Raw genomic sequence first — 15157 nt, forward strand, 5'->3', positions numbered from 1 at the left:
CACTATTTGTAACGGGCATCACACGCGTTTCAGAAGTACATCGAAAACATCTTCTATTGGTTACAAATCATTACGGTGGCCAATCTGAAACCCGCCCGGTATTATATTCGGGTGACGCGATTGTGATGTGCTGGTGTCTTAAAAATTATTGATCTGCGACGCATGCTACATAATGTTACCTTCACAGAGATACAATTGGGTCTTGTCTGAAAACAAGCAATGGTGAACTCATATCCTGTGAACAATTGTGACGGTGAACACGCAACAAAATGGGCCATTTATGAGAAACCACACTTTTAATCGTGGGTTTTTAATTAGTTGCGGATTGTTTGGCACACGACGCCCATACAACGTACTCCATCTCTACAGTGGTTACGGATCATTTAGTAAAAGTATGATTCAAACTGATTTGAAAACATTGCACCAATGTCTATTCAACTTTGTTTCTGTCTAAACCGCTCACTGACAATGCTAACACCCCTCTCTTGTTATGCGAAAAATGTTATCGTCTATGAATATGATTTATTTAAAACACTTGCGAAACAAGTTATATCTATATTGCAGTTACATGAATATCCCTAACTTATACAGATAATTTGAAAACAATACTGCAGGAAATCTGAGTATTCAGCTCTATAGACTATAATTTACAATTTTACAAGTATCTCATTAGACGGTCTTTCACGCGTTTGTAAAGTTAAGTCATATACATTTACGTGACTGTCCCCCGAAACAATGACCGAAGGCACATAGCGTTGCGCCTTTTGTCATACTTCATAGTTGTAAAAGCGTATGTCTCGAGCGCGTTTTAAGATACCTTCCAACAATATTTTTTTTTAAACGGAATTGTCCGAGAAAGTATAGGAATAAAGGCTGGGAATGTACTAGAAATCATGTTTGCACATATGGACACATCTCTAAAATCTTGAAGTGAAGGAAAATATAAGTCATGTCATGGTAATTGGACTTATTGAATATCAAAGAATATTTGCTTGAAAACTGAAAAATAGATTATCTGTATGAAAAAAACAAGGATCATCAACTCTTTTCTGTCGAATCGATGTGCCTTGGAAAATTTTGCATACCAAATCGGAGGAAATCGGTTGAGAACCGAACGAGATCTCCAAACCAATATAAAATCTTACTAGAAAAGACGTCATACTATAATACGTTCATCATTTTTGACAAGCGTATACAAAGACTATGTCATTGCATGATCTGTTTTCCCATATCAAGTTCCATCTAGATTCAATCATGGTATAATGTACTCAATGGAATGATGCATAGGTTCATCAACAAGCCGTTAATATCCTTCATTAAACCATGCTTATAATTCCTAGTGATATAATGACTATTTGTATGGCACTTAACTTATATAAACACCAATTAATCGGCATTTACGAGAGGAAAAATCTCGTGCTTTCTAGCTCCGGTATCAGACTACGTTGGTACTATATATATCGTTACCAAATTTTAAGGCATAAGCATATGTACTTTAAACCCTAAAATGTGATTGACTGAAACATAACCGAAAGTACATATACCTACCTGGTTTTAGCGAAGGCAAGAATCGTTAGGATAATGAGCTGGACGGTGAACCAGGACCTCATTGTCTCCTCTAAGGTCTTCATTTTCTGCTGAGAGGTATAACCCCTATCTTATTTCTTTCTAATATCTTCAATACTAGTGCGTATCTTTTTCGATATTTATAAACGAAGAGGTGTAATTAGACTCTTTCGAGCGCTGGTCGCTACTGTCTAGTTCGTCACATCAGTTTATATATGCTGTGTAACAAGTCAAAATTGATTGAAGAGCTAATGAGTGGTAATTTGTCCAATAGGAAAAACGTTTTATTCAGACTCCTCCTATTTCCACCATAACACCACACACACGTGGGTTATGCTGCTAAGGGTGTTTTATGCTTATAACACTAGATGATGTCATTTAAAAGTATTACGTTGAGAAAATTTATCCGTTGTCATCACCGATTTATTCTGTTCTTTCCTCATGGTTAACAATAAGACTAATACATATATGTAAATATAGGTGTGTTCTCTAGAGAGATGTCTTGTATGAAACCGGATGTTCAAGTTTGAGTGATCAGCACGAGACTGTCTATTCATGAAAGTCCCTGAACAATGTATTATATTTTTGTTATGTAATTTCTTATTCGTCTTTGACCATCTTCCAATGGCTCTGAATTAACAAAAGCACAAAATATTCTGACAAATTACATACAATATATACATATTGAACACCATAAATACATATGACACAGTTTATTTCGTTGTTTCGTTCTACTGCATCTAGCTCTAAAAACGTACGTGAAGGTGTTATCCACCTGTGTGCCTTTTGTACATTCTTCATTTAGCTAAGTTACATATTGCGCACTTTAATCCGTAGAGTTGATCAGATGTAGCAAGACTAATTCCAGCCGCGTTGTCATTGCAGGCGCCCAATGTTGAAAAATACCACGGCAGTACATTTACACATTTTAATTACTCCGTTTAACAAATGTAGGAAATGGTTAATGTATTCAAATATTATTGTTGATGGAAATCAGAGACTATATGAGATTATACGTAGTTTAATGCGCAAGTAATGCACTTGATGGTTTTATTCAATGTGAAAAAGGTTTTCGTTGGACGAACTCATAGTACAATATTTGAATGATCTATTAGTAACTGGAATGGCATACATTCATGTACTCTGAAACTTTTGAATTCTGTTGTATACATCTAATACTCTTTGGTGATGTTGTGTGTATAAAGTGATCCCTAGTGAGGTGTTCTGCTGGGAGCCTCCAGTGGTATACTTTACCGTAATAGTACTAAAACATCGGTATCGGTTCCGCATTACCACAATATGGAATACACATACATACTTCATACTTCCATAAACCAGGCATAGATAGGGAGGCAGTTCATAAAGGACATAAAATATTATTTTGAACGTTTTCTAAGACATAAATTACACATTTCACGGAGTCGGTGGAAAAGCCTAGCAGTACTTGCGAGAAATATGGTATGGTGTGTTTGAGTAATATGACCACTGAAGATTACACCAGTTGACATACAGCAAAGAACTGATTTGATGCACATTGTCTTATGAACGACTACGACAAGTGTAGATATGTACTATTATCTAATTGTCATCAATATTTGAATGTATATCTTCGTCAATTAACAGTCACTTTGATTTTAAAACATGACAATCGGCGATCTGACTGCTCAGCAACCTGGTTTATTTTGTTGTGATATTCATTGACATTTCGTTTTTATTATGTAAAAAGTGTTCACATAAAAATTGTTTCAGTCGCCAATTCAGTCTTTGAGTCGAATAGTTAAACGTTTTTATTCAGTTATTAAAATGGCATTGCAAGGTAGGTTCGTAATTATTACTTACCAAGTATGCTTAATCATTTATCTTTATCATTATGATATCCATGCATTAAAAAGTTATATGATTTCAATTTTCCTGTGGAGAATTTTCCATTTCTGGTAGCAATACCCTTCCATCTCCAGCCAATGTTATTTACATATGGCAGTTGATGTTCAAGGGCCTGTTCCTATTATCACGATTTTCGTTAAAGAAGTCATCAACTGGCTGAAAGACTCGTAACACAAGGGTTCAGAAGATGCAGGTTGATTAAAATTATGGGGAAGTTTTATGGTCGCGATATTGATGTCATTGCGAAATGTTATATGTCTTAGTGCGACATGAAGCTGCACGTATTTGATACTCGTTAGTTTGCCTGTTGGCTCCGTTGTTGTATACGTTGTTCTAATTTTAGGATGTGACATTACCTACTTTGATTGACCATGGTTTACATGGCGGTCGTCGATGAAGCAGAAGATGCTTAATATTCCGGAACACCTGGTCTTATTCTTCTTGTACTTCTTCATTAGTCTCCTTGTAAAACATTTTTGTTTGTATTTGTCCTAGTTTTAAGGAATTTGAATCTGAATCATGGGGATGTTGCCATATTGGTTTTTTTTATTTCATTTATTTTTTTTTCATAATACAAACAGTAGGACATTTGAATGTGATGTTCCGATGAAAACACGGTCAACTTCCGAATCACCTTGTCTTATTCTTGTCGAACTTTTTTCATGAGACTTCGTGTAAATCTTTCTTTTTTTGCTGTTTTGCCTTATTTTTTATTAATTTTGACGTAACTGACTGGATTATGATATATATGAATATATGAATCAATACCAATTAATTATTGAGATTAATTGCAGTATATGAACGATTTATATTGATACTTGTGAAAAAATTAACGGAGAAAATTATCAGGTGAAGCGGAAGAGTAAGCGTCTTCTGTTCCATTCACAATTTCCGCAATGTTAATTTTGGTCAATCCAGGAAAGTAATGTCACGTTCTGAAATCAAAATAATGTTTACAACAACGGGGCCAACAGGCAAATTATTGTCGATGAAACACATCCAGTTATTTGAAAGTGACACTAACTTCTTTCACTGTAATAAATATTCTATGTGATAAACAAAAAGAAAAAAAGATAAAGCAGTATTTTAAGAAATAAGATTTGTTCGACGTTGTTGTTGATCTCGTTCGCATTTGAAAAAGAAGCATCACTTGCATCGATTGGCACGTTTAAATGTTGTCAACAGAATATAAACTTCTTAAACAGGGAGGGGAATGTTACAATTTGAATTTCCCTTTCCGTCTGTTTGTTTGTCCGTCTGTGTACGTACGTAGGTCTTGGCAAAGTTCGGGATTCAGGGTTAATGGGATCAAGGTCTAGGTGACTATAACATATCTTTAGAAATTCATTCCCAGCGCTCATTTTTTTGAGAGATGTTCATCAAACTTCACACGCTTTTCAAACACAATAATATTTGAACAATTCCGAGTTTTAAAACACAGCACGATCATTATGAATAATTACGGTGTAATTAGCTTGCTGTGTTTTTGAGAAAATGCTTGTTATCATTAAACTCTATCAAAAGATGTCATATCAATCCTTTTATCCACATTTGACACGTTTCTGAACTGTTCCGAGTTGAACAAAGATTCTGTTAATATGTCGATCATTCTCTCTCTCTCTCTCTCTCTCTCTCTCTCTCTCTCTCTCTCTCTCTCTCTCTCTCTCTCGCGCGCGCGCGCGCGTTATTTGATCAAATGATCAATTTTAACAATATTTATAACATTATACAATTAAACAAAAGAAGGGATTTTGTCTTTGACATAATTTTGTTTCCAATGATAATAACTCTTACATAGTTTATCCCCAGTTAAGAATCTAACAGTATTTCTAACTAATCGATAGGGAGCTGATGTGCTAACAACAGCGTTACCTTGTTTGTTTCGTAATCACTATGTCAGCATTGATTTGAGCGAAGTCTTTTCTTACTAAACTACAGATGACTGACAGTTCAAGCATGTTTCAATTAGTGTTGTGTTACTACTATTGGAAATCAGTAGCTGGCTCTTGTGTGTCCAGCAGTATGGATCGTGTGGAGAAGATTGACTTACGTGATAACCAGCTGCTGAGTAGAAATATGACATGTTTAATTGTGTGTCGGAATCAATCTGCAGTAACAGTTTGGAAGAAGGACGTATCCTTTGGGTTTGAAGACAGATTGATTCATGCGATGTTTTGTTTCTTTTTTCTACCTTTAATCAGTATTGTAAAGCCTACTCGTTTTAATAGTGTTTTTATTGTAAAATGACACTATCTCAACATCTGTTTAAAGTAAAAAAAAAAACATTGTTATTGGAATATTTTCAATGCTGCTAATTATATATTGGTCGCTAGATGCACATGCCGCTTTATAATCGATAAAGATCCATTGTCTTAAATGATTGGTATTTTCCTCGACAACAAGCTGTATCTAATACATGACGTCATTATTTCTTTGGTCATACCTAAAATCAATATCTGGAGGGTGCTTCTGTTATCTATGTTTTATCTATTTTCAATTTTCACTCTAAACATGTCGAAAAATAACATAAGTTTGTCCTAGACTGATCACCGTATTGCCTTGAATGTGTGGGGTAAGAGACGCAGTGGCCGGCTACCTCTGTACAATGTGTTTGATCGGCTGTGAAAAAGTAGAGGTAACCTGCTCGCACGCTTTAATCTGGGTCGGCTAGCGTGGATAATAGAAGTATATCTTGTTTTCCAATCTCTGTAAACAAAACAATTGCCAAACACTTATTCCATTGCCTCTGGACAATGAATGTGAAAGTAGCGTCTTGCGTATTGATGTTCAATACTTTAATTACCTTAATTTCATTTTTCTACTATTCATATTTCCTAACAGAAAATATCTAATTACAATACTGCTTTGATAATTTTAAAAATTGAAAAAAGAAATCAATCAATGTGTCTATGAGCTTTCGTTCCCTTTAGCAATACACGCAAGCACTGATATAGACAATGATGTCTTAGTTAGATATGTTAATCTGTCCACAAGAACAAGTCAACCATTATTTGAGCTTTAGGATAAGTAAAATAAAATACGCATTCCATCAAATATATCAGCTATATTCTCGCTTGTATGTAATTATTGATCTTTTTAGCGTCTGATGATCACAATATATATTCATATTTTGTATTTTATTTTCGTTTACCTCATACTTTAATCACGTATTGAAAAACGGACATACTCGTCAAATATGGCCGTGACTTAATTGTCATATTTGGAGGTTTTCAACGCGTTTAGTAATGATGTGCTTGCCTGAGGCTGTGGGGTTTAAATGTTCATTGGATGTTATAAACTTTTGTCTTCATAAACACTTGGCTAACGCGAGAATACGTAATATTCAGACATAAATTATTATTGAGCGAAATCAATATCTATATAATGCATTGTCATCATAGGAATCAATCACAGATAGAGTAAATGCCAAATGACAACCTATGCTGATTAATAAAGTACTTCGTCCTTCTTCATACGACATATCAACTGGTTATTTAAAATGGACTAAAATATGTCGGTATATGTTAATCTTATGAATTCGGTATATGTTAATCTTATGAATCGGTATGCTGGTATATGTTAATCTTATGAATCGGTATGTTGGTATATGTTAATCTTATGAATCGGTATGTTGGTATATGTTAATCTTATGAATCGGTATGTTGGTATATGTTAATCTTATGAATCGGTATGTTGGTATATGTTAATCTTATTAATCGGTATGTTGGTATATGTTAATCTTATGAATCGGTATGTTGGTATATGTTAATCTTATGAATCGGTATGTTGGTATATGTTAATCTTATGAATCGGTATGTTGGTATATATTATGTTATGAATCGGTATGTTGGTATATGTTAATCTTATGAATCGGTATCTTATGAATGTTAATCTTATGAATCGGTATTGGTATATGTTAATCTTATGAATCGGTATGTTGGTATATGTTAATCTTATGAATCGGTATGTTGGTATATGTTAATCTTATGAAGCGGTATATGTTAATCTTATGAATCGGTATGTTGGTATATGTTAATCTTATGAATCGGTATGTTGGTATATGTTAATCTTATGAATCGGTATGTTGGTATATGTTAATCTTATGAATCGGTATGTTGGTATATGTTAATCTTATGAATCGGTATGTTGGTATATGTTAATTGGTATATGTTAATCTTATGAATCGGTATGTTGGTATATGGTATGTTGGTATATGTTAATCTTATGAATCGGTATGTTGGTATATGTTAATCTTATGAATCGGTATGTTGGTATATGTATAATCTTATGAATCGGTATGTTGGTATATGTTAATCTTATGAATCGGTATGTTGGTATATGTTAATCTTATGAATCGGTATGTTGGTATATGTTATCTTATGTTAATCTTATGAATATGTTGGTTATGTTAATCTTATGAATCGGTATGTTGGTATATGTTAATCTTATGAATCGGTATGTTGGTTAATATATATGTTAATCTATATGTATATGTTAATCTTATGAATCGGTATGTTGGTATATGTTAATCTTATGAATCGGTATGTTGGTATATGTTAATCTTATGAATCGGTATGTTGGTATATGTTAATCTTATGAATCGGTATGTTGGTATATGTTAATCTTATGAATCGGTATGTTGGTATATGTTAATCTTATGAATCGGTATGTTGGTATATGTTAATCTTATGAATCGGTATGTTGGTATATGTTAATCTTATGAATCGGTATGTTGGTATATGTTAATCTTATGAATCGGAATGTTGGTATATGTTAATCTTATGAATCGGTATGTTGGTATATGTTAATCTTATGAATCGGAATGTTGGTATGTGTTAATCTTATGAATCGGTATGTTGGTATATGTAATCTTATGTATATGTTGGTATATGTTAATCTTATGAATCGGTATGTTGGTATATGTTAATCTTATGAATCGGTATGTTGGTATATGTTAATCTTATGAATCGGTATGTTGGTATATGTTAATCTTATGAATCGGTATGTTGGTATATGTTAATCTTATGAAGCGGTATATGTTAATCTTATGAATCGGTATGTTGGTATATGTTAATCTTATGAAGCGGTATGTTGGTATATGTTAATCTTATGAAGCGGTATGTTGGTATATGTTAATCTTATGAATCGGTATGTTGGTATATGTTAATCTTATGAATCGGTATGTTGGTATATGTTTATCTTATGAATCGGTATGTTTGTATATGTTAATCTTATGTATCGGTATGTTGGTATATGTTAATCTTATGAATCGGTATGTTGGTATATGTTAATCTTATGAATCGGTATGTTGGTATATGTTAATCTTATGAATCGGTATGTTGGTATATGTTAATCTTATCGGAATATGTTGGTATATGTTAATCTTATGTTAATCTTATGAAGCGGTATGTTGGTATATGTTAATCTTATGAATCGGTATGTTGGTATATGTTAATCTTATGAATCGGTATATGTTAATCTTATGAATCGGTATGTTGGTATATGTTAATCTTATGAATCGGTATGTTGGTATATGTTAATCTTATGAATCGGTATGTTGGTATATGTTAATCTTATGAATCGGTATGTTGGTATATGTTAATATTATGAATCGGTATGTTGGTATATGTTGGTATATGTTGGTATATGTTAATCTTATGAATCGGTATGTTGGTATATGTTAATCTTATGAATCGGTATGTTGGTATATGTTAATCTTATGAATGTTCGTATATATTATGTTATCGGTATGTTGGTATATGTTAATCTTATGAATCGGTATGTTGGTATATGTTAATCTTATGAATCGGTATGTTGGTATATGTTAATCTTATGAATCGGTATGTTGGTATATATCTTATGAATCGGTATGTTGGTATATGTTAATCTTATGAATCGGTATGTTGGTATATGTTAATCTTATGAATCGGTATGTTGGTATATGTTAATCTTATGAATCGGAATGTTGGTATATGTTAATCTTATGAATCGGTATGTTGGTATATGTTAATCTTATGAATCGTTATGTTGGTATATGTTAATCTTATGAATCGGTATGTTGGTATATGTTAATCTTATGAATCGGTATGTTGGTATATGTTAATCTTATGAATCGGTATGTTGGTATATGTTAATCTTATGAATCGGTATGTTGGTATATATTATGTTATGAATCGGTATGTTGGTATATGTTAATCTTATGAATCGGTATGTTGGTATATGTTAATCTTATGAATCGGTATGTTGGTATATGTTAATCTTATGAATCGGTATGTTGGTATATGTTAATCTTATGAAGCGGTATGTTGGTATATGTTAATCTTATGAATCGGTATGTTGGTATATCTTAATCTTATGAATCGGAATATGTTGGTATATGTTAATCTTATGAATCGGTATGTCGGTATATGTTAATCTTATGAATCGGTATGTTGGTATATGTTAATCTTATGAATCGGTATGTTGGTATATGTTAATCTTATGAAGCGGTATATGTTAATCTTATGAATCGGTATGTTGGTATATGTTATCTTATCGGTATGTTGGTATATGTTAATCTTATGAATCGGTATATGTTGAAGCGGTATATGTATGTTGGTATATGTTAATCTTATGAATCGGTATGTTGGTATATGTTAATCTTATGAAGCGGTATGTTGGTATATGTTAATCTTATGAATCGGTATGTTGGTATATGTTAATCTTATGAATCGGTATGTTGGTATATGTTAATCTTATGAAGCGGTATGTTGGTATATGTTAATCTTATGAATCGGAATATGTTGGTATATGTTAATCTTATGAATCGGAATATGTTGGTATATGTTAATCTTATGAATCGGTATGTTGGTATATGTTAATCTTATGAATCGGTATGTTGGTATATGTTAATCTTATGAATCGGTATGTTGGTATATGTTAATCTGATGAATCGGTATATGTTAATCTTATGAATCGGAATATGTTGGTATATCTTAATCTTATGAATCGGTATGTTGGTATATGTTAATCTTATGAAGTGGTATGTTGGTATACATTTTGTATGTGAATATTCTGGATCATTGTAAATTATTACAACTGAGATGGCACAGTTGAAAGGCAATCGCTTTTTACCTAGCCGTCCGGGTTTCAATTCCCGGAACGGACGTGAAAAAGTAAGGGTTCAACATCAAATTCACGTTGGCTTTCCCCAGTTTTCTTCAACAATAAGAACCATCGCCATCCGGGCCAACAAGAGAGATTAGCATAAGTTGAAATAACTTGGTTGGCAACTGTTGTAAAATAAAGTTTATATACTGAAAGGATAAAGAGGCGGTACTTTTTTATTGTAAAAGTATTTTGAATTGAATATACAAAGCCGTATAAAAAGTAAGTGAAATATTAGGTCACCTTACCTAATCCCCCATTAAATGTTTAAAATCCGTCATTCGTGACAAAACACTACATCCGGTGCGCCTATCTTGCCAATACATAATGACTGTACATGCGTTCTTTTCCATTCATACTGGTCTCGATTTCACCACGAAGCATAATCGTCAATACATTTTCAGTCAATAATTGGTTTTACAAATACGTCTAGGCTATCCTAACTTGATAGAGGGAGGGCTCTCGCAATACCCAAGGTAGGTCGCTACTCACATTGAAATTCACGAAAATACCTGTAAAGTCAACGCAACGGAAAGAGTTCATGGCAGACCGTGACGCCCACGTGTAACGATGTCACGTTTGGTTTACTAGGCTTGCCACATCACGATGTTGAAGTTGTGCAATACTTTACGATGTCGTCGATGAAGCACATTAGTAGAAGGCTACCTTTGCTGAATCATTTCTTATTATTAAGCAATTATCCTGCATATGTATCAAACACTTTGTTACTAATCAAAATGAAACGTGTTTACCTTCTGCAATTTTGGTAACACACAACGCACAAAAAAAAAATTGTGCGCACACCAGCACGACTCCGTATCATGTGATAGGATCACATGTTTTGTGCTCTTTGGTAAAAAATATTACGGATTGAAAATTAAACAGAAAAAATATAACAGCAATCACTTGAACATCGAAATTGATCGGTGATTGAAAAGTCTTCTTTATTTCGCCAGTTTCCGAAATAACACTGGACCTGCATAAATTATTCTTATGGTATTTTGTTTCACACCCCAGAATGTGGCGAGCAGTTGTTTCTCCGACAACAAAAGTTTACTTGTGTACGGGTATATACGGACAGGTCCGGATCCGTATTCAACACTTGAGATTTACCTGAAGATATATATTTTGTTAGTAATACATAAGCAACTAAGATAAAATTTCTTTTCTGACGCTATACGATTTTAAATGATTAATTACTGTAAAGAGAAGTTCATTTATTATTTACATAGATATTGTACATGTATATATAATGCATGTCCGTACACTAAGGCTGTTCACGTGTGGCTCTTTGTAAACAAAACAATTAAAGTTACGAGTGTATCTTACTATTCAGCGTGTATCTGATATATTCACAAGTTTCCAAATTTTGAATGTTTGACAGATCCAACGTATTCATATCAGGAATTGGGTTAGTGTCACTATTGGAAACAAAATCGGACGTATACCGTAAGTTGTTTCTTGTTCCTATGAGATCACATCCGATGACACATGTTTCAATATTCAATTTAAGATATATCGGAAGCGATATCACCAATTTAACGAATGAAGATCACTGATTTGGATTGATGATATCGACCGTTCCTAATTAGGATCGGAGGACAAAAGGTAAGTCAGGATGACCTATTGCATCATCACTAATGACAAATACTATAAGTTCAGGTTACCAGTGTACAAAGAGGGGGAACCCGAACAAACTTTTAACTTTGATGTAGGTCACAGTGACCTACTTTTGGTACATGAAACGCTGCCTCACCTAAGTCGACCACTATCAAGTTAATGTGTCTTATGCTATGAGATATAAAAGCCCGGACAGCGTACACAATACACCCCCTATCCAAGAAAGGACTAAACAAAAAGAAAACCAAAAACATAAATAACGATAACTCTTAACCAGTAAATTGCCCTTGGTACTAGCCTCTGTGTAGCAGCATACCGGGATGATCGATTTTTGTCTATTTTCAAGGTCAAGATTCTCAAACTTTCAAGATACAAGATATCCATGATGCTGATTGCATGGACCTACTTTTAAGGTCAACTAGATCAAATATATTTGAACTGTTAAATGACTTCTCAAAGACAAAGTGCAAGATTCTAATGTTTGGTACGTTACGTAATCGGGCGAAGGACTTCCGTTTTTGGTCAAATGAACACCTCTACCCATCTCCATTGTCACATAAGGTAATTGTGTTAAAATTAAGATCTCAAAAGGCCATGGTACTAATGTTTGGCCTGTAGCATGATACGTTTTTTTTTCAAATATGTAAGAGGAATGCATTAGTTAAGGGCCAACGTGTTTTTCTTCACATCAATGATCTTGAATAGATTTTAAGGGCATTGAATCAAATGTGCCATTAGCGAATAGACCATGTTTCATTTTGTTCAAGAGGTAGAATTCTTAGGAAACTAGCTCTTAATTTCAGAAATGTCTTTTAATTCAAATATCCTCTGTTCCTTCTCCAATCTGGATGGTTTCATTTAAAATAATATATCAAAATTCCATCGGTAATTTGTTATAGCTTGCTGGACTTTCCGATAAAGACCGGTGAATAGCTAAACCGAAGTATATTTTTTTTTGAGTAAAGAACAAAACTCTATGTTACTTGTATTTTATACAAAACAATTTGACTGCAATTTAATGACGTTTGGAATGAAAGAGATAAACAATTTACAGAAAGTAACAATGTTCTCGGAAAATTGACAAGGAAAACCAATTGAATAACACACTCTACTAATACCTAGAGTTAGTGGAGATATGTCATTCAACTTGATATTTAATAGTCAAACCCACAGCCTGACATTTTGCCAAACGTTTATCTATCCACATCTGTTTTTGAAGATATTTTCCACATCTCATCTTTCTTACCTCAAAAATGTGCTAAGTGTAAATGATTGTGATGAATAAGAAAGGTGATAATGATGACATATGACTTTATTATGATGATGAGGAGGAGGAGGAGGAGGAGAGGAGGAGGAGGAGGAGAAGGAAATAATTATGGTTTTTAACCAATCACCACATTATATACCATCAAGTAATTCGCTCCCCAATTTGGATTGTTACATATGTTATTGTGAGAAATTGGAAAGAAACCTTTCGTCGGTTTTATTGATTTAAATTGTTGTCTGTACATCGCATGGATTCTGTGACATTAAAGACGTGTTAACAAGCAGTTAATAATTAGTAAAATGAAATTTAAAAAATGATAGATGGTTATGATAAAGCAGCATTTGTGCCACGATTTGCTTTTTCACAATCTAGTATTCCCAATATCTTGCATCAGAGTGAAAACAATACAATTATATTATTTGAGCACAGTAGTATCAATGTGTTACTAAGCCCTTGTAAAACGAACTGACATTTGGAATAAATAATTATTTGTAGTACATAGGTATATATCTTTTACAATATCGAGTTTTTGTTAGGTAGCCGGCATCTAAGTGCTGCATTTTCAGCTGCATTGGTCACCGAGACCTCATGATTTTCTTTTGAACAATGACTATTTAGATACTGAAAGTCGTTAAATCTTTATTGTAATTTCAAAAGGGAATAATGTAAATCCCCATATAAAATTTGGTGATAATTTGGTGGTAACTGATGAAGTGAAGAGTCTATCTTTTCGTGATTTAAAAGCAATAGAGGACTTTCAGTTGTTATGAAGGATACATTTGTGCTGACATTATTTTTAGCATTTGCTAATACAGGGGAAATGCAAATACGAAGTGATGCATTATATTTATATTCGTAATGAAACATACATTTATATTTTGGGTTTGAAGAGATCAATTTTAGCAGAAGTGCCTACAGTCATGTAAATCTATACCAACGATTATCAAACGGTGTTTACGATGTTTCATTGGCCTCATTGACTTGCAATTCTTTTTGGTTTTGAAGGCCCAAGGCATGAGTCTCAGGCATTAAATGAGGAGAGATGAGAATACCATAAATTATACTTTCGTTTACTTTGAAACCTAATTATAGAATTCGGCTGTTATGTATACATATAAGTCTTCTTGTGATTGTGCGAAACGGATGCCAGCTTGTCAGTGCTATCTCATTGAAGAACGCTACCTACGGCACTCAAGCAGTACCATTTATATACCAATATATCTCAACCAGGGCACCGAGTTCAATACATCTCTCAATTGTCCCTTTTCTATTGGACATCATCTCTAATCTTCTTGTGCATTAGTGTAACTATTTCTTTAAATGATGTTTTTATTGATGAGTGTTTTAACAGGCATTATGCGAAATGCTCACCCAATAAAGAAAGCCCTTTAACGCTGTAAATGATGCTTCGAGAACATAATTTTCTGTCCGGAATACAAAAACCGAGCACGTGTATGTGATGCAACCAAACATATCATTTACAAACATTTACTATATACAGTAAAACAATATAACACTTGCTGATTTCAAATAATTTTTATTTCAAATCTTTTTGCATGCATGATAGATTAGGACAATAATAAGAAGAGCAGAAATGTAGAGATTATTATAACTAGGGAAATATTGGATTTTTATTATAAGATTTCAGTTATTCGTGTTTCTCAAACAAGTAGT

General features: G+C 33.4%; 1 protein-coding gene across 1 annotated transcript in view; it reads right to left on the minus strand.

The window, feature by feature from the left end:
* Positions 1 to 1631, minus strand: part of LOC132559868 (uncharacterized) — a 54693-nt gene extending 53062 nt beyond the window's left edge. The window contains exon 1 of the mRNA XM_060224499.1: positions 1549 to 1631. Within this exon, the coding sequence (XP_060080482.1) occupies positions 1549 to 1631 (83 nt within the window). The remainder of the gene's footprint in view (positions 1 to 1548) is intronic.
* Positions 1632 to 15157: the final 13526 nt, after the last annotated feature.

The sequence above is a fragment of the Ylistrum balloti genome, unplaced genomic scaffold (assembly GCF_031769215.1).
Source record: "Ylistrum balloti isolate Yb309-2 unplaced genomic scaffold, AGI_CSIRO_Ybal_v1 Utg370988, whole genome shotgun sequence".
Taxonomy (NCBI): domain Eukaryota; kingdom Metazoa; phylum Mollusca; class Bivalvia; order Pectinida; family Pectinidae; genus Ylistrum; species Ylistrum balloti.